This window comes from Schistosoma mansoni, assembly GCF_000237925.1.
Source record: "Schistosoma mansoni, WGS project CABG00000000 data, supercontig 0208, strain Puerto Rico, whole genome shotgun sequence".
NCBI lineage: Eukaryota > Metazoa > Platyhelminthes > Trematoda > Strigeidida > Schistosomatidae > Schistosoma > Schistosoma mansoni.
This window is the reverse complement of record NW_017386080.1, coordinates 178,140-205,669: the sequence shown is the minus strand read 5'-3', so window position 1 is coordinate 205,669 and position 27,530 is coordinate 178,140. Positions and strand designations below refer to the sequence as shown.

Here is a 27,530-nt window from a genome sequence, read left to right as displayed (position 1 = left end):
AGTAGTAGTAGTAGTAGGATCATTCTTTGTCATGGAAGTATCTAAATTACATTTTATAGGATTTCGATACTCATATCCTACAGCAATACATTGAGCTGCATTATGTAATAATTTTTCAATTTTAAGATCTCGATCACCATGATGATCTGATATTGATCTGACAAAAGATGATTCAACGTTTGAAGTTGATGATGATTGTGATAGGATTGAACTATTAACATCATATTGTGATGTCTTTATGAATACCGACGAAACATTAGGAATCCCAGTATGAAATACATTCTGAATGGAATAACGTTGACGAGATAAACTTAATGGTAAAAGATGTGCTTCTGTAGTAAATATATAATCATCTACATTGATTGGAATATCAGATGGTTCAGCAAACAATAAGTACAAGTACTTAAATGTTTCAGCAAGAACAAATGAATCGAACTGATCTACATGTTCCATAGTACGTACATCCTGATGTAAGAAAGTTAGGAGATATCATTAGCAACAAAAATCATGATGGTGATAACAATGAAGGTGAATAGTGAAATGTAAATGTCCAGGTTGATATTGAAACATTTCATAAAAAGCATTGTAAGGAAAGATGGATAGTGGCTAGCAGTGGAATCCAGGACAAGGCGCGTTTCGTCCTACTTGGGACTCGTCAGTTGGATGTACCTGCATCTTAGAGTTGATGTTCACTCTGCGACTCAAACCCAGTACCGTTCGCTTCAAACGCCATCGCGTTATCTACTCGGCCACTATCCATCTTTGGTTACAATGCTTGTGAATTAAGGCTATATCGAGGCAATACGCACAGTATGCACATATGCTAATTAGAGACTGACCAGTTGCAGTCCTAACACATCGATGGGAAGATTCAAACAAACAATACTAAATTTAATTTCATAAAAAGGATCAAAAATGTGAAAAATTAGTGTACATTGAAAATAGATACAGTAAACTACAAATTATTGACTAGCATCCATGTACATTAACACAGCCCCCAAATGCCCTGGTACGGTCGAGAGTGGGGAGAGTCCACTCTCCCTCTCCAAATGCTCTTACATGGACACTCACTGCCTTCTCAAGGCATTACTGTTGTTTACGAAATTCAGAGGACGAAAACCGAATGTCCGGCAGGAGCGATAACCGGGTTAGTAGACACGGAAAGTCAACCTAGGGGAGTTGGAAAACCCTCATTCCAAACCAATGGTGTACATGGGCTCTAGTATCCTCAAATAACAAATGGCGTATGAATCAATCGTCGGTCACCGGCTACCATGGGACTGTATCTCCTCACGATGCTCCACTGCCTTGTGGATCAGATCTTTAGGTCGAAGGCTACGGGGTGTGGCGCCCTAAGCAAACTACCTGCTTCGGTTTGGGCACTTGGGCAGTATCACAGCCCTCACACAAATCAAATGAGATTTGTGTGGTGCATATATATCTAGTGCTTCCTTGTACCAATATTTATGTGTTTAAATAAAAATAAAAATAAAAAAACACTAACACTATAAAAGACCAAGGTCATAGGAATATATACACGTGATTGTTATCAAAAAGCATTAGTATAAACCTACCCCCCCCCCTTAATTAAAAATGCACCGATTGGCAATATAGTGTGATTTTACCAAGTAACGCTACCCACTGTATGCATTGTCAAGTTATTTTAGGCTCATTAATTTCATGATTTCTACTTCTAAAGCTGGATGATATCTGTCAAGAAGTTTATGAGATGAGAACAAACTTCACTAACTAAATAATGAAGTACACTCTACGTGAATCGATTGCTGAACCAAATAAAATACGGTGTCAGTTGATTAGTCTGTTAGCATAAATTGTCACATCGAATCAGTATAATCGGATGAAAAACAAAGGAGTTGAAATAGTTTTATGAGTAATGTCACTCAAGGTCCCAAACTACTGCAAGCGGTTATCATATACAACGCGTCGGTGAGAGCAGTTTTGCTCTATGCTTGTGAAACCTGGACTCTCTGAGTTGAGGATGTTAGACGTCTCTCTGTGTTCGATCATCGTTGTTTCCGAAGGATTGCTGACATCCAGTGGAAACACCATGTTAGTAATGCAGAGATTCGGTATCGTGTGTTCGGGCACAGTGACGATAATTCAATTAGTGTTAGTATGTTGGAACACCGACTTCAGTGGCTTGGACATGTTTTACGAATGTCGTCCCAGAGAATTCCAATATATGTTTAAGCTACATTTAACAATTAGGCTCGGTTCGACAGTTCATTGACCTCGCGAACTGATATAACGTCTTGGTCTTGTTACTGATAATTTTCTTCTAAATTACTCCTATTTCAGCCAAAGTTACTTGTCGATCTGAGCGACGAGTTGGTAAACGCAACACATTTCCTAGCAACTTCACTGGGTTTCATTCAAGCGGTAAGGTTAAGCAGGGTTGCCCAATCTCACCATTCCTTCCCAACTTGGCCATCGATAACGTTCCAGAAAAGGCTCTGATGGATGTAGGGAGTGGTTGTGTGGATCTGTTGCGTGTAGAAAGACTTCCCAACCTTGGGTCTTTGGATGATATCGTCTTAATGTGCGATGATAATCAGGCTATGTAATCCACACTTGATCAGTTGGCAATCAGTGGAATCCAGGACGCGCGTTTCTTCCTATCTGGGACTCGTCAGCTGGATTTACCTGCATCTCAGAGTTGATGTTCACTCTGGGACTCGAACCCAGTAACTTTCGCTTCAAACGCCATCGCGTTATCCACTCACCTACCGAGTTCTGATAGCCACATGCTTGTACAATGGGGTGAAGTTTAAATTCACTCAGTATTGTTTGATTGAATCTTCCCATTGATGTTTAGGACTGCAACTGGTCAGTCTCTTATTGGCCATATGTGAATACTGTGCGTATTGCCTCGATATTGCACCTTCTATGTGAAACATACTATTACAACACTGGCAGGACCCCATGCCTGCACTCACTCTTGGTAGTCAGCAGTTCGCAGTAATCAAAAAAGTTCGTTCATCTGGGTAGCTATTTATGTGGTGATGGTGGTGTGAAAGATGAGATCAATTCACGTATAGTAAAAGGCAGGGCAGTTTACGCTAATTTGAGCCATATTTAGCACCTTCGTCATATCAGTAAAACTGTAAAAGGTTGGATCTGCAACACGTCGGTCAGAACGATCTTGTTCTATAATTCTTAAGCTAGTATACATAGACTAAGACCAAGGTATTCAAGTAGGTAATAAACAGCTAGATTTTGTACATACAAAGTCTGTTGATGGAATAATTTTAACACTTAGTAATGTCAATTGGATCTGATTTCTTGGACAAAAAGCTAATCTGACTATTTGTGAATCAGCCTCTCATCAAACATATTCTAGCAGCGACATTCCATTTGCCCCCAAATGCCCTGGTACGGTCGAGAGTGGGGAGAGTACGCTCTCCCTCTCCAAATGCTCTTACATGGACACGCGTATATAGCCTATGCCACACAAGTCCTACTCATTGCCTTCGCATACCATTACTGTTGTTTACGAAATTCAGAGGACGAAAACCGAATGTCCGGCAGGAGCGATAACCGGGTTAGTAGACACGGAAAGTCAACCTAGGGGAGTTGGAAAACCCTCATTCCAAACCAATGGTGTACATGGGCTCTAGTATCCTCAAATAACAAATGGCGTATGAATCAATCGTCGGTCACCGGCTACCATGGGACTGTATCTCCTCACGATGCTCCACTGCCTTGTGGATCAGATCTTTAGGTCGAAGGCTACGGGGTGTGGCGCCCTAAGCAAACTACCTGCTTCGGTTTGGGCACTTGGGCAGTATCACAGCCCTCACACAAATCAAATGAGATTTGTGTGGTGCATATATATCTAGTGCTTCCTTGTACCAATATTTATATGTTTAAATAAATAAATAATTCGGGTTTAAAAAAAGAGAAGAAAACGAAGGGACCAAAAGTTATTTATTATTTCACAAACCTTAATTGCTGCAAACCCACATGGTACACGTGTATACTTTTCTAAATCATTAACAATTTGTTCACCAACTTTTAAATAATATGGATCTTCCGTAGCACGATATAATAAATAAGTAGATTCAATTAATTCAGGTCTAAGTAAATGTTGACCCCAATGTACATTAAAATCTGGTGTAAATGCTTCAGGTAATAATTTATTACGTTTATGTATTAAATATAATAATTCATGTAATACAACTGCACGTTTTACATCACCTGTAAGAACCTGAATTGAATGTAAATGAAATGAATAAAACAATGAATGAATATCTTCATTGAATAAGATTAGAATGTTTAATTTGGAAAAAAGAAAATCTAAACCAACTACATGTAGTTTATGGGAGTGAAACATGGTCGATAAGAGTAGAGGATAATGGTAGACAACTAGTATTCGATCATAGGTGTCTTCGAAGCATTGCTCGTATATCCTGGGACCACCGAGTAAGTAATGCAGTCGTTAGGAAACGGGTACTAGGTAAGGATGGTAAATTGATTGATGAAGTAGTGAAACTTCATCAGTTGAGATGACTGGGACACGTGTTACGTATGCCCAACCACCGACTGCCCCGAAGTACAATGTTTTATAGTAAAGGAGTAGGTTGGAAGAAAGCTAGGGGCGGCCAGACCAAAACATGGCACAAATCCATGAAGTCATTGACAAGTGGACTGAGCCATGTTGGTAGGTAGGTGTAGACTACCTGGTTGGGATTCGCAAGATGATAGCAATGAATGGTTAGAGATATTGAATGACATAGTTCAAAATCGTTTACAATGGAGAAGGTGCATCTACTCTTTGTGTTGTGTCAAATTGTAATCTTCTGAATTCTACATGTCTCTATATTTTTTTCTCTTTTCAAATTTATTTCGCTGGATTATACTCCTTGAATAACATCTTCAAACCCTAGTCTTTCCGATTACTGCTTATACTCTTACTACTTCTACCACTATGAGATTTGAATCGACAACTGCATCTCTGTGTTAATGTGGCATGGCAACTCTAAGTGATGTACGTACGTACGAAGTTCTACGTTGTGACTGACTGACTATAAAAATCAAATTTATTTTCATTCGAGAGTATTCAAAAGTCAAATACAAATTGGGCTGAAATCGATTTTTAACGGGAGGTAAGTTAGTCAATTCAATCAGATCAGATGATATAGAAAGAGAATGTGTAATATGTGCTTGAGTTAGAAATTATTCATTGATTGTGTTTACAACCAATAAGAGAATGGATAGAAACAAATAACAAACATGCAAACAGTCACATACATAAGAGTAAATATATAATTAATTTTTAGAATGCGGGTTTGTGGAGATTGTAGTAATTTTAATAGTTCAATTCACGAGTCGATTTAAGCTAGAACCCTATTGAAAATCTTGGAGCACTGGACGACCGTTTTGTCCTAGTATGGGACTCCTCAATAATGTGCACCCACGACCTTGAGTGCGGGACTCGAACTCAGGACCTTCGGTCTCTCTGAATTTGATACAGTAATCAGTTAGTGGAAACATTGACCTTTGTTTGACTGAATTTTATGTCTCCAGGATGACAGACTAGTTGAACATAATTGAGCACTTAGATGTAATCATTAAACATAAGTTACCTCATCTTATTACTTAATACGAACAATGTTGGTAAAAGTTGCAATATAATAAAGTGTTCTGTACAAAATATCCGATATTAGACTACAGCCACCGACAATCAAACTGAGCCATGTTGGTAGGTGTAGACTACCTGGTTGGGATTCGCGAGATGATACCAATCGATGGTTAGGAACCTTGAATGGCATGGCTCAAAATCGTTTGCAATGGAGAAGGTGAATCCACTCTTTGTGTTCTCCCAAATTCTAATCTAATGAATTCTTCATGTCTCTATCTTCTTTCTCTCTCCAAATTTATTTCATTGGATTATACTCCTTGAATAACATCTTCAAACCCTAGTCTTTCCGATTACTGCTTATACTCTTACTACTTCTACCACTATGAGATTTGAATCGACAACTGCATCTCTGTGTTAATGTGGCATGGCAACTCAAACTGATGTATGTACATACGAAGTTCTACGTTGTGACTGACTAACTGAATAAAAATATAATTAAGAAATATTTACTCACTTGAATACCAGGCCAAAAAGCTAATAAAGCATCCATAAATGTACGTGCACGTTGTGCTGGTCGATGCATATGTACATCCAAAAATAGAAAAGGAAATTCTGCGGATTGTGGACCACTAACATATCGATTCACTGCTTCATAATGTGTTTGAAAACGATGTAAATATACTGGTTCACCAAGTAATATATAGGCTTTTAATAAATATTCATAATATGAATCAATACCTGCACCAACACCAGATTCTATAAATATATAATAGTTGGAAGGATTAACATGGTACTTTAAAGTTATATGTAAGTACAGTACAGTATTACTTATTTAAACGTCGGGGTCCGCATGACTATCGTAACCAATGGTTGGAGACTCTAGGTGACATGGCTCAGAATCGATCACAATGGTGTAGGTGTATACACTCGTTATCTTCCCTTAAACCTTGAGATTAAGATTGCTTCATAATTTTCTTCCTTTTTATACCATATCCTTATATACAACCTATCTTTTATATACTACCACCACCACTAAATTAACTACTATGAATTCGGTGTTCATCTTGTTGTGTTAACGAGATATGGCAACTTGGACCGATGCATAAATGTGCTTGGTCCTACGTTGTAGCTGACTGACTGACTGACTTATTTAAACATAAAATGTAAGAATCCCTGAAGCGATATCTTTCATCCTTTCATACGATTATTAATCAAATAGATTGTGTGAATTCAATCTATGCTTGACTGATTGAATAATCAAGGATGATACAAATTACTTTGATTTTATATTGTAGTGAACAAGAACACGACTGGGGACAATCGAATGTATTCAAGCACAACATTACAGACTATCTCACTAAATTCGGATAACCATACAGCAAACAGCTAATTTGCAAAATAACAATTAATTGTTTCAATCTTAACTGTTCCTTCTGCAAATATCAGTCCGTCTTCTTTGATTTGATTGTTCATGCATTTTCGTACCGATTGCGCTTCATTCCTGTTCGTTCCTTATCGATCTTCTGTCAAAATACATTCTATATCTGACCATCAACATATACTACTTATACGGATATAAGTAGACCACACCACAATATGACATAAAAATAAGTTAGGTAGGCGTCGAACAGTTAGCAAAATTTATCACTTCGTATACTTTACATATTATTTTCACCGTAAATGAGTATTAATATGAACTAGTACACATCAGAAAAAAGATTTAAAAGTATGAAACCGTGGTTCCACATCGTGTTTTGTAAGAGATTTGTGTGTAGGGTTCGACTTCAAATGAAGTCACTGGTTTGAACTACCAAAATATCTTGAATTACAGCAAAATAACTGTATAACATAACGCTGCCTAATCTGACATAAATTTCTACCTTACTTCCTATCTGTAAAAGGAACTTTGGTTAAATAAAATGATAGAATTTGACCCCCATATGCCCTGGTACGGCAGAGAGTGGGGAGAGTCCCCTCTCCCTCTCCAAATGCTCTCACACGGCCACGCGTATATAGCCTTTGCCACACAAGTCCTACTCATTGCCTTCGCATACCATTACTGTTGTTTACGAAATTCAGAGGACGAAAACCGAATGTCCGGCAGGAGCGATAACCGGGTTAGTAGACACGGAAAGTCAACCTAGGGGAGTTGGAAAACCCTCATTCCAAACCAATGGTGTACATGGGCTCTAGTATCCTCAAATAACAAATGGCGTATGAATCAATCGTCGGTCACCGGCTACCATGGGACTGTATCTCCTCACGATGCTCCACTGCCTTGTGGATCAGATCTTTAGGTCGAAGGCTACGGGGTGTGGCGCCCTAAGCAAACTACCTGCTTCGGTTTGGGCACTTGGGCAGTATCACAGCCCTCACACAAATCAAATGAGATTTGTGTGGTGCATATATATCTAGTGCTTCCTTGTACCAATATTTATGTGTTTAAATAAATAAATAAAAACATTGACCAACTAATGAACCAAAACTTGACCACTTGGAGATACATTATAGAATAAACAGCTGAATCTTCAAGACTGAAAACCTCCCCAAGAGATGCAATAAAATAAGTTATTTTTTACCGCAAAATGATATCAATCGAGGAATAGATAAGGTCTAAACTACTTAGATCCACAACCTTGTAATATTGGTGTGGATATTACATTTGAAATAAAGTCATGAATTGAGTAACGTTGAAAAACCCTGTTAGCGTTCATTATGAAAGTAAGAGATTAAAGTAGTTGGTTTGCTGAACTGTCCAAAATAACATGTAAGTCACAGTAAATGATTTGTTTACCACTGTTTAGTTGTTAGGCATAAAAAAGTAAGAGTATTTATAGTATTCACCTTGACGAATCCAATCTCCATTGCGTACATTGATTACACGACCAACAAGATCTGAGAAACGATTACGTTGTTTCCATAAGAATGCCATTGCTTTGGCGGCTTTTTCTTCATAAATTGGATTTCCAGTCAATCGACTTAAAGCAGCAAATTCAAGGATCATTGTACCTGCGCAAGCAGTGCATGTATTCTCCTATGAATAAATTCAGAAGAAGAATAAGTGTGAAATATGTCTATACACGGCTGAACAAGTTTAATAAGTAATAGTATTGCAAACAAATTCTTTTTTCTTAGAACCATTTTAAATCCTTTAATTAACGATATAATGTGTGTCTTCTATCATATGAGAATCCTTAAACTTTGTAATCCATAGGATAGTGGAAAGATAGATATACAGACTTATTGCGGAACATTTTCGAGATCCCACAACCATAATTCATGAGCGTGTAAAATTTCCAGGAGGAAGAAACGAAGTTGTCGCAACAGCTTATCTAAGCACAATTCATATCAAACAACTAACAAACATACGACTAGACAGATGAACGAGTGAATGTATTCTAGCAAGTAAATATGTATGGAGATTCGACTGAGTAACCAAGTGGTTTAAACTAACACTTAAGGAAGTAAGATAAATAAATGGCCAGACTGTTACATGAAACCAACCAAACATACTCATTTGTACAAGTATAAAGATAAATATATAAATAGGGTCCGCGAGACTATCGTAACCAATGGTTGGAGACTCGAGGTGACATGGCTCAGAATCGATCACAATGGCGTAGGTGTGTACACTCGTTATCTTCCCTTAAACCTTGAGATGAAAACTGCTTCATATCTGTCTTCCCATACTATATCCTTATATACAACCTTCCTTTTATATATTAACACCACTAAATTAACTACTTTTATGAATTCAATGTTCATCATGTTGTGCTAACGAGGTATGGCAACTTGGACCGATGCATATATGTGCCTGGTCCTACGTTGTAGCTGACTGACTGGAATTATTAAAGACTGAGGATAGGGTTACTATGGACCATAAATGTTATAATGTTCACATTTAATCTACCAATGCAAACACACTTCACCAGAACAAATACTTAAGGGTTACAGTACAAGGGAAATTGATCAAGGTTGTGAACTTTAATCTATTAAAGTGTTCTAGGTGTATGTTAAACAAACGCAACAACCATCTACTTAACTATGCTTAACAGGTTAACGTTAGAGTAGATACAGAAAATATTAAACTTAATCTCTCCATAAAATCAATAACCAGCGATCAAGCATATGTAGGAAGGTGCAAGCTTTTTTCTGCTAGTTTGTGAGACAACTGTAATCTATTACTGGAAATTGTAAGTCCATATTTTTTAAAAAATAATTTGCAGTGAATGAGGTACGCTTATTTACCATTTCTCTTTTAACACTGAGCATAATGGTAGTACTCTGTATATTTGAATATACTTTCTGAGATTTTTACTAGTTTGAATTTTTCACTATCCATTTTGGGGACTGAAAATCTACTAATGTCTAAATATTGAACAATTTATCTAGGCAATTACCTTCGGTAAACTACCACACTGTAGTTCATTTTTTCAAGTTCGTTTACGATAGTATTGTGAGTTTCAATAGGATGGAAGACACAAAAACCACACACAATATTACTACAAACAGATGGACAGTTCAGTTAAATTTTAAATAAAAATCGCTACTTTAGAAATTTATGACGGTTTTTCAACTACATAGTTGAATTCACTGCATAATCTTAGACTACTAAAAACCAGGAAGTAATGGACATCTGTTTTTATCGATGTTCGCGTGAGAAACCAAGGATTCTGAGTTCAGTTCCCAGTGGCAGGGTCGTGAGTGTGCATTGATGAGGGGTCTCGTGCCAAAAAGAATCAGCTATCCAGTGCTTCCAGGTTTTCAGTGATTGTTTAACTTAGGTCACTCCGTGATGTTAACTACGAAAAATGTTTTTAACTACAAACACTAACCTCTTGTTTTGTTAAACCCGAATATCCATGACGAAGATTAATTCTAGGGTAAGGGATACCAGTTGGTGTATCAAAAGCGGGTAATAATCGATTTCCAATATCAACAGCCATTTCTAAAAGTTCGTTCTTATACCAATTCATTCGTGAGTCATTGTTTTGTTTGATTGACATGACAGCAACATGAGCTCCTAACAAACCACTGAAAGTAAATTCGTTATAAGAAAATTTCAAATGTGTAAGATGAAAACTATACTGAGATGATAAAGAATATTTGTAGCTCCGGATGACGATTATCGGTGTTGTGGTCTTTGAGCTTGATGGTATAATTTAGGATAAAATATGTAGACAACTATGCAAATATTTACATTCTTATGTGGTAGACTGAGGTACAACAAGTGAATGAGTAGTGGGATTCGAAAAGAAGTTTAAAATTTGCCACGTACTGAGCCATACCTCTGCATCATTTTCACTATACTTGAATGTGACAGACAAATGATTTTTGATAATTTAAATAGCTAAGTAGTAGGTGGCAAATCTGTAAAAATTCAATCATAAATGATTTAATTTTGAAAATTACAGTTAAGATAATTAACTTATATCCTTTAGCCGACCATGACAATACCAATACAGTGTTCGAGGATGATCTACATCTCTATGCTTCCCTACGAACCATTTACACTTATTCTGAGCTATAAACAACATTGATTAAATACTAAAGCTCTCATTCAAACAGCTGACAATTAAAAGACATAACTGGAATACAAATCATTCCATATTTGAGTAGGTTAACATCTCATCTCTCTGTGGTGACTATTATGAACTTTAAGTCGAGTTTATTCTACTCATGGCAATTAAATTACTATTTTCAGCAAAATCATGAAGATAAATTAATTGACGTGTTTGACGTTTCGGGATAAATATCTACATAAGAAAGAGCTAACTCAGTGGTTTAATTATAGTCAATGACAATGCCGAGGACAGAAAAAGTCAAATATTTGCAACCTACCCATATTTATTAAATTGGTATAAAAATCAATACATAAATGAGTATATTTTTGCTAAGAATCGCCATGTTTTGAGTGAATAAATATTCCCTTGCGCCACTCTTTTGTATTTTTACTTCGCATCGTGAGAGTTGGAGTGGTTCCTCATTTTCAAATATCGGTAATAGGGTAATTTGAACATTTGAACGTACTTATGGGATTATGATTATGGGTGGTCCAGTTAATCAATGATGAAAATTATTCCTAATGCAACGCAATATCTAGGAGGATAGAACATCCATTTCGAACATTCTTATAATGTCGCTTGCGGTGCTTGAAAGGCTTTTTTTCAAAATCTATACCAATGTACAAGAAACACTTATCAATTTGTAGCACTGTCTTGACAAGTTTTTCAAGATACTCTCAAATAACAAGTCTTTTCTGTGATGCAAATAATGAGAAGTGTAATTAATGCCGTTATGTTGGGTAAATTTCTAACACATGATAAAGGGGAGTGTCAATTTTGATCTGGATAGTGCTAGTACACAAGTAGCATAGCGATCACATGACTAAAGTTTCTTGTTCAAAAAATTCCACAGACTTTTTGCAGCTTAAACCAAACCGTGTTCGTAATGACAGACGCTTAGTTTGAATATGGGGCATAGATGAAAGTATAAACAGCATAATGCAAAACTATTTAAATGTAGATTTTTGAACTGTCAGATGCATAGCTAGTTTATTTTAACTTTAACAACTCAAAACGGCATCCACACCTGTGATGTTGTATCCTAAAGGAAGTATAGTGTCATATTCTTATGTTCCGTCCAGTACGTTTAATCATTAAGATTAGAATGTAAAAAACCGGAATGTCACTCTCGGAAACCTATCGAATTAGACATTACTAAATAACGTAATGTCATGCGGGAAAGAATGCTAAAACGTCGTACAACTAAAGGAATTCTATAGAATGCAGACATGCAAAACTAAAAATCCTGGTGAATTATACTTTGAACATTTTAATTACTTAATTACTTTTAATTACAGTGCAGAAGCACACATGTACCAGGTCTCACGTCGCACTTGACTGACTAATATTACCTCGAAAAATTAAGATTCGTTAGGTAAACTATTGTTTTACAACACAGGTGATCAAAAAAAATAACAGCAGTGAATCTAGTAGTGACTGACTAAACGCATGACAAAATAGTATTGTCTTATTTCCGCTGGTAATGAGCGTGAAAGTTTCTATATCATTTAGTCTAACACATAATTCCCGGAAATTTACAAGCATGGATATAATATCGCCTGAAAAAGCTTCACGCTGCTGAGTTGCTAACATTTGCGAATACATAGAGACTGAGTAGAGAAATAAAAACACTATCTTCGTTGGACCAGTTAAACGTCGAATGTAGGATAAATGTAAATCGGTCAACTTGTAACACTTCATTTTAACACATCAAGGAAAAACAAAAATAATTTGAACCAAAGTAATTGCAGTGTCAATGATAATTAAGGACTAGAACCAGATAGTAAATTTCAAAAACTACTGGAAAACTGGGACAAAAAATCTGAAAACATACCCGAGAACGCGAATATTGGTTTCAAAAACTGAAACATCAACGTCAGAATCAAATCTCACAGTTCTCGTTACAGCCTTTACAGCAACTTCAAACTCGTCTAGCTCTCCAATCAACTAAATGGGTTTAGTTTATAAGTTTATGGCTTACAAAAAGGCTGTCAAGTCCGTCAAGCATCGTTAGCGAAAAATTCCCCAATGCATCATCTATGTCACCTCTGTTAACCCCTGTCCACCGATACCGACCTTTACAGGTAAGAGGCATTAGCTCATCAGCAGGGAAAGCGTTATCCTACAACAAAAATATTAAGTAGTGACATAAAATATACCTTGTAGTTGTTATATGCGTGGAGAAACATCTCTTTAACTCGAGCCCTAGTAATAAATTGCAAACTTGTAGAGATTCAACTGTATTTACTTTAAAGTGGCTTTGTTTACATTTTCTGAATTGCAGACAAACACTGAGGAGATGTAAAATAGTGCTAAAATCACGAATCCGACCAGTAGTCCATAATTCGACATCTGAAATTAGTACGGGTTTATGACCCTGAGACCAAGGTTATTGAATACACAACATCAAACACTAAATGGTTTCAATTGGTCGTGGACGGAATAGAAGCTTTCAGTTAACGGGTTTCCGTATCTAATAACAGTAGATCACCGATGACTTCAAGTAGAAACCCAGGTATATCCAACAGGGCAAAAGAAATATCAGTAAATTATGTTGAGATAATGTCCTAGGTCATTAAGAATACATCAAGTTTCTTCTTGAAAGAATCCTGGTGAAGTCGCTTGAACCACCTCATCCGGTAGCGAATTCCAGGGTGTGACTGACCCTAAAGAGTAGAAGGCGTTGCTACAGTCCATTCTGCTATGTTGTGCCTCTGAATTCAGGGTGTCGACCCTACAGTTTATATTGTGACCGAAATTAAGTAGGTATCCAAAGTGGTGTCAAGGAGAGTCAAAGATGCTGTAGGGTGTAAGAACGTCACCTAAAAGGTGCATATACTCCTATGGGTAAGGACACAGTGATTAAATGGATTCATCTTTTAGTTCGAATTGGGTTTCAGCGGAGTTTCGTTCTCTCATTTGGATTGTTTGGTCATGAAGCTATGATTGTTATTCTAGACAAAATCATCAGTACAAACTTGGGGTACCAATTAAGTATCTGAGTTTCTCCACACATGACTTACATCGTGCTCCGTCAACCTTAAAGATTTCACAGATATTCAGGCTTTGACAACTCATTTGTCCGTGTTATCCTTACAATGGAAAGATACCAACCCAGCTTAAACGGAAGTCGGGGATGAATGTGTTCGAAGATATATTTAAAAGGGTTAATGGAGTGTTGAGAAACCTTTGATCTGAGATGGTTAGCAGTAGAAGGGGATGCGTATCCACTGGCTTGGGAATTTATTTCCCGCTACAGCCCAATCCCCCATCCTATTGGATCAGTGGTGACCCTAAGAGGTGGCCAGTTAGAAGTTTAAACCCTAATAGTCTGTCGTTGGCAAACACTCTTCTGATGGCTTGCTATGTCTAGCAAAACCTGGTCATCTTTCTTTAATGTAAGGAGCTATATGATACGACACAACAATAAAGAATGAACAATGAAAATTTTCGACTGATCGTATCCTTCGCCAATTTTTTAATCTTTTATAGTCGTCCTGAAGAATAAAATATTAAAAGTACTGGTGCACGTCAGAATGCGCTTGTATTTGAGTAAGAAAACAAAATCTGCGAAAAAGCCTGGTGTATACTTTTTCACATGGTTTTTATATGATTTGTAAAAAAATGATCTACACCTATATAGACATATTGAAAAACGAATCTTCGAGACAATAATATAGAAAAATAATTGTCAGACGTGAGAGGCGAGGTAAAACAAAAATTGTGATATCCTACAAGCAGTAGTTGTTTGGGTGTGCTTGAAAGCTTGTCCTTATCCCAAAGCGCATTGTATTGGGCCGGTTTTCGGATATCAGCGGGGTTTCGTTGCGGTTCTTCATTATCGGCGATGATATCGTATTTGTGAGGCTCATATTGTTCGATTGTATGGGAGGAAAATCAACAACATTGGGACTTCTTTCTAAATACTCAACTTTAAGATGTTGGAATTATCGTTAGTTCCGTTTTTTCCGACGGCATAGCACTCAGGTTGACAATTAAGAAATTTGAGGGACCTTTTGCATAGAGTTTCGAGGGGTCAGAGTAGTGAGAACGTGTGAACTATGTCGTAAGGCTGGTTGAACGAAAATATTGTTTGGCTGCTGCTGAGTGGGAACAAGTGAAGGTGAACTCGTAGCATTTTTAACCCTGCCCAAGTAAAAGTTTAGACCTATAATCATTAAAGAGGATGGAGGGTCCATAAATTGCTGTGAGAGTTGAAGTGCCGTTCCGTAAACGAGCTGTCATATATTGCGTTAAACATCAGATTTCACCGGATTGCGAATACCGAGTGATACGAATAGAAGAGCGTTAGTCTATGGTAATACGTTGGTAGCTGAAAGTTCAGCTTTCCATTGTCAGTGAAATCGGACCTGAAAAAATAATTTAAGTTATGTGTTCTCCCGCACTTGTTTCTTGTTGTAAAATATCTTGAGTGCCTTCATTTATCAGCCGCGAGCAGCATTTTTGTTGTTGCACGTCAATTTTCGTGCTGTTTATGCCTGCTTCATGCTTTTATACAGCTAAATAGCTTTTTGACGTGGTTGTCGCTCGGTATTAATTAGACGGCCCGCCTGAATATTTGGACCACCTGTTTCAACAAGTTGTCTGATTTTTCAATTTTCTTTTAACACATCATTATGTCTATTAATCACATCACCCATTCGGGGGCGTTTATGAAAAGCTTACGTCCTTTCGCTGCAAAAATTGCAAAAAAGTACAATAAGAGACATCGTGGTGGTTGGCAATATGCATTAAAGAGAATGAACACTAATCACATGTCGATTTCTGAGGTGCTAAATTCTTACTGCCTATCACTAATTAAGAAGGTGGACTACCTCCAATTCCTACTAAGCGAAAAATGTATCGTAATAGTGGTGTCATCACAATCCAAGAATTTTGATTAACTTATGTACAGAACGATTGCTTAGTGTCAACACGTGATTTCAATATCTATCGTCAGGATCGATCAAACAATAAAAAGAGGTGTGTCGGCGGTGTAGCTACGTTTGCAAACATTAACTGGTGTCGATCTACTTTTGCTTGTTTCAAGTTTTCAAATGGCTTTATCGACCGTCTAACTTTAGGATGTCGTCTAAAACATCTGAATAAATACAAATACGATTACGTTACCTACATTTACATGACTCCAGATTGCACATCATCTGAGCTATCTGTTTTTGCCGATGAATTTACTGAATTCACTGTTACTGCCTTTAGTGGTTCACTTTCAATTGCATGTGGTGATTTTAATTCATGTGACAGTAGCTTCCTTACATCACTAGGTAACCAAAATATCGTACATTTTCCTACTCCTTTGGATGCTCATTTAAACTTCATCTTCAATAATGGTATGGGTACATATGTGACTCGTAAACGTGCTCCACTGTCTAGCTGGGATTACTGTGTAGTTCGTGTTCTACCTAAAGTATACGGAAAACATGGAAAGAATACATCTTTACACCAGACCAGAAAAGTCATATATAGGAATTACTCAGAAGGAAATATATAAAATCTGAAAAACATGTTTCGTATGACTAACTAGGAATTTTTAACAGGTGATTCACTGGAAAACACGACTGATGTTATCACCTGTTATCTTAAATTCTGTTTTGATATTTGTTGTCTTATTGATACCAGTTTTCTAAGTTTTGATCAACTTACGTCTCCACAACTAAAACGACTGCAGAGGGTAAAAGAAAGAATGTACAAGGAGAAAAACCCTATTGAAATTTGTAAGCTCAATGGTCAAATTAGCCTAAAGATTAGACGTCTCAACTCTCCAAGTATGTGGAAACTCTTTAAAGAACTTACAGGTGACAGGTATATCAGAAGCAATAACCAGCTGAATGTTTGTGACCTAAATAAGTCATTTGTACGACAGTAATCTGATGTCATGCTCCTTATATCCACAGGTTTGAAGAATAGTTGTGCACTTAATTTCCCTGAAAATGATGTCCAAAAATGTCTCCAGTCACTCGATTCATCCCAATTTTTAGGACCTGATGGTATCCTTCTTTTTAAAAAATGTGCTGACGTTCTATGTGATCCATTCACGAATATCTTTAACAGATCCTTCTCAACTAATGTCTTACCGAAAATGTGGAGAAAGATAAAGAAAATCCCTGTACCTAAGGAAGTATCTGGTGATAAAAATGTGAAACTTAGGCCCACAGCAATAACTTCACCTTTCCTCAAAATAATGGAAAAATTAATGATACTCCCACTTCAACCTCCAATAAAAGAGCACTGTGATCCATATCAGTTTGCTTACAAATGCAAAAGAAGCACATTAGATGCCGTTGATGTTCCGCATCACAATATAGTGTTCGGCCTGGAATAGGGTAAGAAGTATGTTTGATACGCTTTTCTGGACTATACTTATGCTTTTGATTCTGTCCCAAGACACCTCTTACTTAACAAGTTGATCGGCATCAACAGTGATGGCTGGATAACCGATTGGCTATGTTCCTACCTTTCTGGAAGAAAACGGTACACTGTGTTTGGGGGAGTGTTCAATGCCTCTGCTGTCTAATGAAAGTGTGCCACAATGAGCTGTTCTTTCACCCCTTCTTTTCTCTTTTTTTTCTGCATGATCTGCCACCTTCCATAGAAAACACTTTTGTGAAATATGCGACGACATCACTGTATGTATGCCAATTTCTACCTCCTTACATCCTGCTGAAACGAATGAGTTTTTGTCTCGTATTGAATGGTGGTCTGTTGTTTATGGCCTTACACTTAATCCGTCTGAATGTCAAGCTGTAAACTTTAGTCTGAGACATGAACAGCACCTATACGCTATGTCGGGATCCAATAATGCTTGTGCCAGCAGAGTCCTTGATAAATAGTGTCGAAAGTCAATCGTCTCGTTGTTACTTTTTCCTCTGATCTCTCCTGGTCTTCTCATGTTTTACTGTCATCGAAGAACGATTTTCGATTGACTACATAAAGAGGCTGCATGCCTTTGGGATTACTCGCCATTTACGCTTACAACTTGTAAATTCCTGCATGTTGCCTATTATTCTTTACTATTCTCCATTATTCTTGCCCGGGCTTTTGGGAAAAGGTTTTACTGTGTTGAGGAGAGTGCTAGAGGCTTTTAGCAAGGTGTGTGGCGAATCTTTTGAGGTCATTAATAATATGGTTGTGGATAGATATCTTAAGTCTTGCAAACTCCTAGCAGGTATTATCTCATCAGATACTAATCATCCTCTTCATTCATACCTTTCTCATGTATATCTTCTGGTAGTATGAAACTTAAATACATTAAAATCCATGCACGTTTCGTGCCTATAGGTAACCCTCGTGCTATTGATAGAAGAAACCAGAGAAGTAGTGAATAGGTCTTTATTTCGATCTTCGCGCAGTCACAGTGGAGCGTGGGATTATCTGTTCAGACAAACAAAGGCTCTCAACATTCCATATAAGATAGTAGGGAATATAACGCTTACAAAAGGTAAGGAAGTGAACGAATACTTGAACAATACTGTTTTAGCATATGCTTGATTGTTTGGGGTCAACTCTTAACCAACCAACCTGAGCTGTTACATTAGCTTCCCCCTAGAATCGACTTCCGTAGGAACGTCGGTTCGATTAACCTATCTATCGATAACACCTTCGTTCTATTTCTCATCCCAAGGCGAAATTATCAACTCGCTCACTATTTGACTTACAATCAGTTACGACTAACGCTTCCAATGATAGTCCATGGATGTCTCTTCATTTACCAGCTTGTCATCTTTGTAGCATGTGATCTTTTCTACAACTATCGCTGACGGTTTGCTGCGTGCTTTCAAGAGAAAGTGTGAGAATGTGGAATAAGAATATCTGAGGAAGTGCCGCGAGCGGGCTACCCAACACCATGTTGGTGAGGTACGATTTTTCCATGCTCAGACCGGCTATCAGGTGTTTACTCACCTGCCTCTTGAGTCGCCCTCAAGTAAAAAGTAAAGAAGAGTCTACTTCAAAGGTAATGGTGAAAATCAAGCAAACCTGAAGAACTGCTCCACTGCCTGCATAAAATAATAAGATACAAAATGGAAATACATAAATGCAATCGATAATTGTTCCGTTCATGTAAGTGCTTGGCCTCCAGAACGGATTGGTATTCTGGAAGGAAATAAACATAGTGTAGATATCTTGTGCACGAAGAACCATGAAAACAGCAACAACAAAAAAAACTCTTTTGTAATGCGTATATGTAAAAGGGTGAACTTGCTAGAAGTTGGACTCTTTAACAAAATCGATCAAGTGCATGACCCTGAGCCAGTGATGACCGCTTTTTACAACTAGGTGCGTAACCAAGGGTGCATCAGAGTAATCCACAAAACGGAAACGAATATACGGTTAAGAAGCAAAAAAATTGTGTTGAGTATGCGGATCAAGTACAGTTGTGTCAAATACTCTTTTTACGTTTTTATTAAACCGAGAAAAAAAGTATATATATAAGCTATTGACATAACATGTCTTTTTTATAACGCTAGTGTTAAGTTCCAGGGTTTTGTATGGGCCACTAATAATAATTGGTTTAACGTTAACATAGCCACGATAGTCATATCGTCAGTTCAATGTTATGATTACTTAACAGTTCTTTTATACGTTGTGTTTAAAATTAGGTATGTGGAATCAACGCGGCTAAGATAGTAACCTTACAGTAACGTACTGTACCATATCTTCACGGTTATTGATTCTTAAATGTCAGAAATTAAAAAAAATGATGAGAACTTTAATAAGTACTTGACCATAGTAATTGTATCAAGCTACTAAACATATCTTCGACCGAAAACTTTTAGAATTAGTTCATATGGTATATATGTATAGCCAGTATAGTTAATTAACCAGAAAAAGAAATTATAAAACTCGCCTGGGTTGCTTTTTGAATTCGTTGTATTTGCCAGTGTAAGTTGTACGAGTTTGAATAAAATCCTCAGCCATCGTCTCGGAATACCTAGCTTATGTGTCCAGTATTTAAAAAAAATATTTTACATAACACTTATATATCAAAGGTAAAAGTTCTGGGGAGTTGTATGTGAGGCGGAATGAGGAAAAAAAATTATTTTTAAGTAGATGCAGGGTCTGATTAGCTACGTGGTTAGATTTATCCTGCAGTCGAAACTGTCAACATCCTTGACTGACTAATCGGATGTGCCCAGCGAACCGTTTTAGTCATTTGTAAAGATTTATCATCTTTACATTTCGATTCCGTAATGGATTTGTCAGTTAGACGATCTAACAACACGTATGGTGGTTCATGATCTAGATAAGCCGGCTTTAGCCTATCAATACTTACTGTGTCGATGTTTCCATGTTTTTCTATCACGAAATATTTAGATTTTCTTGAGACGACTTTGAAAGGACCTTCAAATGGAGGACTGAGTGGTGCTTTTATTTTGTCACATCTTATCCAGACGTGCGTGCAATTGCTTAGGTCTTTAGGTATATATACGGTGCGCGATTGTTCACGAGTATTAATCGGCTTAAGTTTAGACATGTGGTCCCGTAGTTGATCTACATAATTTTCTAAATTAAGTTTTTGACTGTTAGTATTAGGGTTAATAAATTCACCTGGTAGTCTCAGAGTTGTTCCGAAAACCAGTTCCGCAGCTGAACACTGCGTCAGTTTTGACAGATGTTCGTATTCCCAACATAACTAACGGTAGGAATTCTGTCCACTGATTGGGGTTTGAGTGAGATATAAGAGCGGTTTTTAGTTGACGGTGAAAACGTTCTACCATCCCATTAGCCTGAGGATGATATGCAGTGCAGCGTATCCTATTGGAGCCTAGAAGTTTAGCCAAGTTATTAAATAGTTCGGATTCGAATTGCGCTCCTCTATCCGTCGTTATTGTTATGGGTGTACCAAAAATGGTTACCCAGTTCTGCATGAAAACTTTGGCTACTGTTTCCGCTGTGATGTCCGTTATCGGGATGGCTATAGGGAATCTGGTAAATCGATCTATGCATGTAAAAAGATAATTAAAACCGTTTGAACGTGGTAAAGGACCTACCAAATCGATATGCACATGGGCAAAACGTGCATCTGGTTGCGAGAAAACACCTATGGGTGAATTCGTGTGACGATTTATCTTTGATTGTTGACACGCTGAACACTCTCTAACCCATTTGTGTACATCCTTCTGTAAATTCGGCCATATATATCTGGCATTGATTAGTTTTGTTGAAGCTTTTGCGCCAAGATGAGACAAAGAATGAAAGTTATTATATATCAACTTTCGCATACTTTTGGGAACGAAAGGTCGCGGCATTGCCTTGGTCGTGTCACAGTAGATTAGAATACCATCGACAGGTGATGGGAACTGTTTTAAATTAAGACTTGAATTGTTTGTTTTAAGCAGGTTTTGTAATTCTAGATCCTGCTCTTGTTCGTTTCTCAACGTCTCGAAGTTCACTGTAGACTGCTGTAGCACGTTTATTTCTAGCCTAGATAAAGCATCTGCCGCCTGATTGTCCTGACCTTTGACATGTCGGATATCGCTTGTGAACTGTGATATATAGTCAAGGTGTCGGACTTCTCGAGGTGAGTATTTATCAGCTCTCGCTTTTAGTGCATTCGTCAGTGGTTTGTGATCCGTAAAGACTATGAATTCCCTGCCTTCTAATATGTGTCGGAAGTGTTTAATGGTTAGGTAGATTGCAAGAAGTTCTCGCTCGAAGGTAGAATACCTTGTCTCTGCTGGAGCGAGTCTTTTTGAGAAGAAAGCAATTGGTTTCCAAGCGTTTTTAACCAGTTGGTTAAGGGTACCGCCTACTGCTTTATCAGAAGCATCCACCATCAAAGCAAGTGGGGAAAGAGAATTCGGATACATCAACGTAGTTGCTTGAGCTAGTTTATCTTTAAGCTGTTTAATAGCTTCGACAGCGTCAGAAGACAGTTTGAATTCTTTTGGTTTTCCTTTTAGTGAATCTGTCAAAGGTTGCATTAATTGTGCACAACCTGGTATGAATCTGCGATAAAAGTTAATTAGACCTAGAAAACTTCTCAGTTGTGTTAGAGAACTAGGTATGGGATATTGTTTAATGGTGTCTACTTCTTTTTTGATCGGTTTAATCCCTTCTGGGCTTATTGTGTGACCGAGAAATTCTAAAGTTTGAACACCGAAAACACACTTACTTTGATGTATGTTTATTCCATGTTCATCCAGTCTTTTTAACACTGTTTTTACATGCTGTTCGTGTGATTGCAAATCGGGGCTGGCAATTAACAAGTCGTCTATATACCCCTGCGCAAATGGCATATCTCGAAGTAGATTGTCTATGAATCTTTGAAATGTCTGTGCCGCATTTCTCAGGCCGAATGGCATGCGTATAAACTCGAATAAGCCAAAGGGTGTTGTAATAGCTGTCTTGGGGATATCTTCATCAGCCACTGGGATATTGTGATATGCCCTGACTAAGTCAATTTTAGTGAATATGTTCATACCCTGTAAACCGTTTGTGAAATCTTGGATATGCGGTATTGGGTACCTATCTGGTACGGTTTGACGGTTGAGGGCTCTGTAATCCCCGCACGGTCGCCAGTCACCTTCATTTTTCTTTGGGACCATATGCAAAGGGGATGCCCATTGACTATCAGAGGGACGGATAATACCCAGTTGTAGCATATAATCAAACTCGGCCCTAGCGATTTTGAGCTTATCTGGTGCTAGTCTCCTGGGTTTTGCAAAAACCGGTGCACCTTCGGTTTTGATAGTGTGACTTACTTTTAGTTTGTCTTTAGAAGGCTGTGGGTTTGGTTTAGTTAAGTTTGGAAATTCCGCGAGTATATCTTGGAATTTCGCTGTTGTTACTGGAGGAGTTTGAATCAAGTTAAGAGAGCTGATGTGACTTTCTTTGCCTTTTGTGTAATACGAAGTTTCTTTTAGTGTTAATCGCCGTTTCTTGGTGTCAACTAGAAATTCGTATCTCTCTAGAAAGTCCATCCCCAGTATTGCCAGATCTAAGTCGGCTACCGTGAAAACCCAAGGGAATTGCCTCCTGAACCCCAAATCTAGGGTTAAGTTTTTCTGCCCAAATGTCGCAATTTTAGTTTTATTTGCAGCTTGAAGTGTAATTGATGATGTTTCTCGACTAATCTCAGTTTTATTTTGAGGTATGATGCTAAGAGCAGCGCCAGTATCCACCAAGAAATTCAAGCCAGAGTTTCTGTCTCTAACATAAAACAAGCGACTGTTTTGGCGCCCCTCCTCAGTCGTCGCGACCTGGGGAGGGGTTACTCGTTTCCCGCTGTCTTAGAATTATGCTTAGGCCAGGCGCATGGTTGCATGCACTTGGTTGAGTTGACACCAAACTTCCAGTGGTACCAACAAAACTGCCCAGGTTGTCTGGACATTTGTGACCTGTTTTGTGACTTGGATCGTGGTCGTTGTGGTGACCTGCTCCTGTTTCTATGACCCATTTGCATTCTGGTGACAGCCTCAGTGAGACTCTTAACACTCGCAATGAGTCCTTCTATGACGGGGTCTTTTGCTGATTCTACTTTTTGTGTGTGATTTATTGTGCCTGGTCCAGTTGGAGGACCTCTCTCCATTATTCTATCGGCTATACGCGCTAAATGAGATAATGAGGTTTCAGGATCTTGTGCATCCAAACAGTGTTGGACGTAGCATGGGAGAGCTTGTATCCATCCTTGTTTTAGGACTGCTTCACCCACCGTGTTATCACCCATTAACACTTGGAGGTGACGCAAAAACTGTGACGGCGACCGATCACCTAGTGTTTCACCTTGAAAAAGTTTTTGGATTCTTTGACTATCTGATAATGATAAGCGGTTTATTATCTCTCGTCTTAAGATGGTGTATGGTTGTGGTGATGGTGGATCTAAAATCAAGTCACGGACTTCTTTGGCAACTGAAGGAGGAAGGATAGAACACAAGTCTCTATAGCGAATCCCTTCAGATTTGATATTGTGTCTTGTGAAATAATGCTCTAGTTGAGCAAACCACAACTCAGGATCACTACGATCAAATTCTGGAAGTCGGGATTTCGTAGTTATAACAGTGTCTATCACCACTGGTGACAAATCCTCCAGATTATGGGTTTCTATTGAGTCTGACATGAGGTATGTGACAAATATAGCAATAAAGTTAGCACGAAAAATGGTTACTATAACACGAATAACTTAAGATAATACGGAACAAACTAGTTATATACTCAACTTAGTTTACGGATAATCCGGTCTACTTTTACGATTAAGTAAAAAAAAAGATTAATAACAGAAATGAGGTTAAATTGTGTTCAAAAAGGGCTCACCACTTTCGTGCCTATAGGTAACCCTCGTGCTATTGATAGAAGAAACCAGAGAAGTAGTGAATAGGTCTTTATTTCGATCTTCGCGCAGTCACAGTGGAGCGTGGGATTATCTGTTCAGACAAACAAAGGCTCTCAACATTCCATATAAGATAGTAGGGAATATAACGCTTACAAAAGGTAAGGAAGTGAATGAATACTTGAACAATACTGTTTTAGCATATGCTTGATTGTTTGGGGTCAACTCTTAACCAACCAACCTGAGCTGTTACACACGCAAGCAAATCTATAAAGGTTCTATAATAATTTACCTAGCAATTATACTTTGTGATGGGCAGATTATTAGTGTTGACCCAGTCAGTAATCCGTATTCTTAAGCATGTCTCAAACTTGTTAAGTACTACAGACCCATATTTTTTTTCACTTTTTCTCCACTTCATTTTTTTGTTTTTTTTCGGTAAAAGAACTTGTTGAAATACCTCTTGCTCAGAATTTTATATTCTACTAAATATATTATTGAACAAAGACATTAATAATAATATTATCTAGATGAACGTCAAGTCAACTTTCATGTGGTTACCTGTACCAATAAGAGGTCAAGTGAAGTACATTGTGCATAAAGTTGCAGATAGGCAATTGTTAGATTTTTAAAAGGAATTGGCTCGAAAAACCCTTTAAGTACCACCATTTTTTGATGGGAATGGTATCTTAATATATGTTAGTGCGGTACATATGTAGCTAATCTGAGAAGGAAGAATCATATAAGTAGTAATTAACGGCTAGTAATTTTTTATCCTCGCCTTCTGAACATATACAGTAGTTTTATAAGACATCACTGAAAGTGTCACATTAATTAGTCTCCTATTCTTCATAAGTATAATGGCGGACGTTTGTTTTAAACACTGTAGCTGAACTATGCCGTTGACAATACAAATCTATATGTTTGTTTTGGAGATTGAAAATTATTTTCTGCAAACAGCATGTGCGATTATCGACCGAATTATAAACAATTATTTTGTGCACGTGGATGAGTAGTACTTAAGCTGTGCTTGCCAGTGATTCCATACTGTATGTAAATAATCAACTAATGTTAGTATTATGAACCTTGTGACTGGGTTCTTTCCAAATTTCATATTATTACTTGGGGTTTGTGAAACATGTTGTTCGGTGCAAGTACTAAATTGCTAAGTAAAATCCTGGAACGGTTGTAGAACGAAGGGTATTGTACACAACAAGTAAGATATTTATAGCTACATCCTATTAGCTGCTGTCCTATTTGAGGACTGAGTTCGATACACATTACGAAGTCTAACCGTTTGCTTACTTATTGATTTTTTTCCAATTCTGCATTGGTTATGCTGGAAAGTCATCCAAATGTTTTGTGATATGCATTTTATAGGTTCTGTAACGGAAATAACACGTTGAAAGCCCTCATAACATTTCATTGGGCAGAATTGTTATTTATTTGTATCTCCTCCCTGTCTTGTAATTTAATCTATATTCAGATTTCTTTTTAACTGCACTTTGTGTTCTTTAGTCTTGCTCGTCTGAGCTTTTATTATGGGCCCTTGGTTAAAGACTTGCTTCTTGTTACTTCGTTTAACTCTTGCATGTCGCCGGTCTTTTGACAATAATGTCGTGTTTGGCCAAACTGAAGATCCTGGTTTGATTAATTATATGTCTGTTAACCTTCGATTTTTTGCTTGGAATGGTTCTTGGAATCCTTGCCGATGGATGTCTAAGCCTAAATTTTAAAGCACACGCCTTCTCTATTATTTCTAAAGCTAGACGTCTAATTGGCTTCATAACGAGAAATTTCCTCACGACAGATGCTAAGCTTACCCTTTACAAAATATGTGTACGACCTTCCCTAGAATACTGCTCTTTTATCTTCTCTAATATGAATACCACTGACAAAATAAGAGTAGATGTTCAAAGACGCTTTACACGCCAACTGCTAGGAAGTGACACCACTCTTGATTACACAAGTAGATGTAAGCACCTCTCTTTAGAACCTTTATGGCACCGTAGGTTAAGGAACAATCTGATATTTCTCTACAAAGCAATAAATGGACTGTCATTCCTAACCTCCTGCCCAACTACGATCAATAACCCAGCCTATAGACTAAGAAACAATGCATATAAACTATTTACCGAAAAACACCAAAAACAAATGCGTTGTAGGTTTTTTACAGTTCGGTATAGTTTATTGTGGAACAGGTTGCCAATACCTATCCGTAACTGTGACACCTTCACCAAATTTAAAAGGCTAATAACCCTGTTACTAAACTCTAAAGAACTTCACCAACTACTCCTTGAACTCCCGCCTACCAATGAGGCACTTTATTATGGACCGCCCAATATCTAGACGGAACAAGAATATAACGAACTCCATTGTCGTTAGTTTGAATATAGCAAAACTAAAGAAAACATGCTTCGCCCTCCCCCACTATTTATTGATTATTAACCATGGCCTTCCGCTCCTAACACTCATTTTCGGTTTCCGAATCTCTCTAATGGATAAATCCAAATTATTCTTCCTAAGTGTCATGTCCTTTTATTTTTCTTATTACAAGTAGACAGATAACTCACTAATCTTATGGATGCTGACCAACTAAGGCCGATCAAAAGAAGCTCAAATGTCCTAAATTCTTGTGAGTTGTTCAATGTTTTGTTTTCCTTACCCTGAAAATTTTACAATATTCTCTTTCATATCCTCTGGTTTGCTTTTAGTCCTTACCATCTCATAACCACATATAATCTTACTTGTCTCTTATAACCTTTACCATTAGTTATCTTCATAGTAGTACGATATATTAAATGGATGTCTAACCTATAATACAAATGCTATTACCATCTGATTCGCTTGTAACATGGAACTTGTAGAGACAGTGTATTCCAACTATGGTCCTTGATTAAAGCAATATTCATAATGACCACAAACGTAAGAGAGCCTAACATCATAAAAGGAGGGAGGGTGGCGTTACTGACCAGCAAACATGATGGTGGGGAGATAACTTCAATCCACCCGTGTCTGTAGGGCAGAACATATTAATTACGGCTCTTTATGTCTAGTGGAATGTCACGAACCAACGGTA

General features: G+C 37.6%; 2 protein-coding genes across 2 annotated transcripts in view; both read right to left on the bottom strand.

Annotated features, from left to right (window-relative positions):
- Smp_174470 (mannosyl-oligosaccharidealpha-1,2-mannosidase-r el ated) overlaps window positions 1-13,355 on the bottom strand; it is a gene marked incomplete at both ends in the record, with an annotated part of 35,943 nt that extends 22,588 nt beyond the window's left edge. The window contains 8 exon segments of the mRNA XM_018792854.1: window positions 90-465; window positions 3,965-4,228; window positions 6,117-6,358; window positions 8,447-8,636; window positions 10,438-10,636; window positions 13,001-13,113; window positions 13,148-13,288; window positions 13,326-13,355. Of these exon segments, the coding sequence (XP_018647200.1) occupies window positions 90-465; window positions 3,965-4,228; window positions 6,117-6,358; window positions 8,447-8,636; window positions 10,438-10,636; window positions 13,001-13,113; window positions 13,148-13,288; window positions 13,326-13,355 (1,555 nt within the window).
- A 10,040-nt stretch (window positions 13,356-23,395) lies between these two features.
- On the bottom strand, window positions 23,396-24,241 carry Smp_174460 (hypothetical protein; the record flags this gene model as incomplete). Its single annotated transcript, XM_018792843.1, has 1 exon — window positions 23,396-24,241. One exon carries the CDS (start codon window positions 24,239-24,241, stop codon window positions 23,396-23,398), a length of 846 nt encoding a protein of 281 aa, XP_018647199.1.
- Between the last annotated feature and the right edge of the window lie 3,289 nt (window positions 24,242-27,530).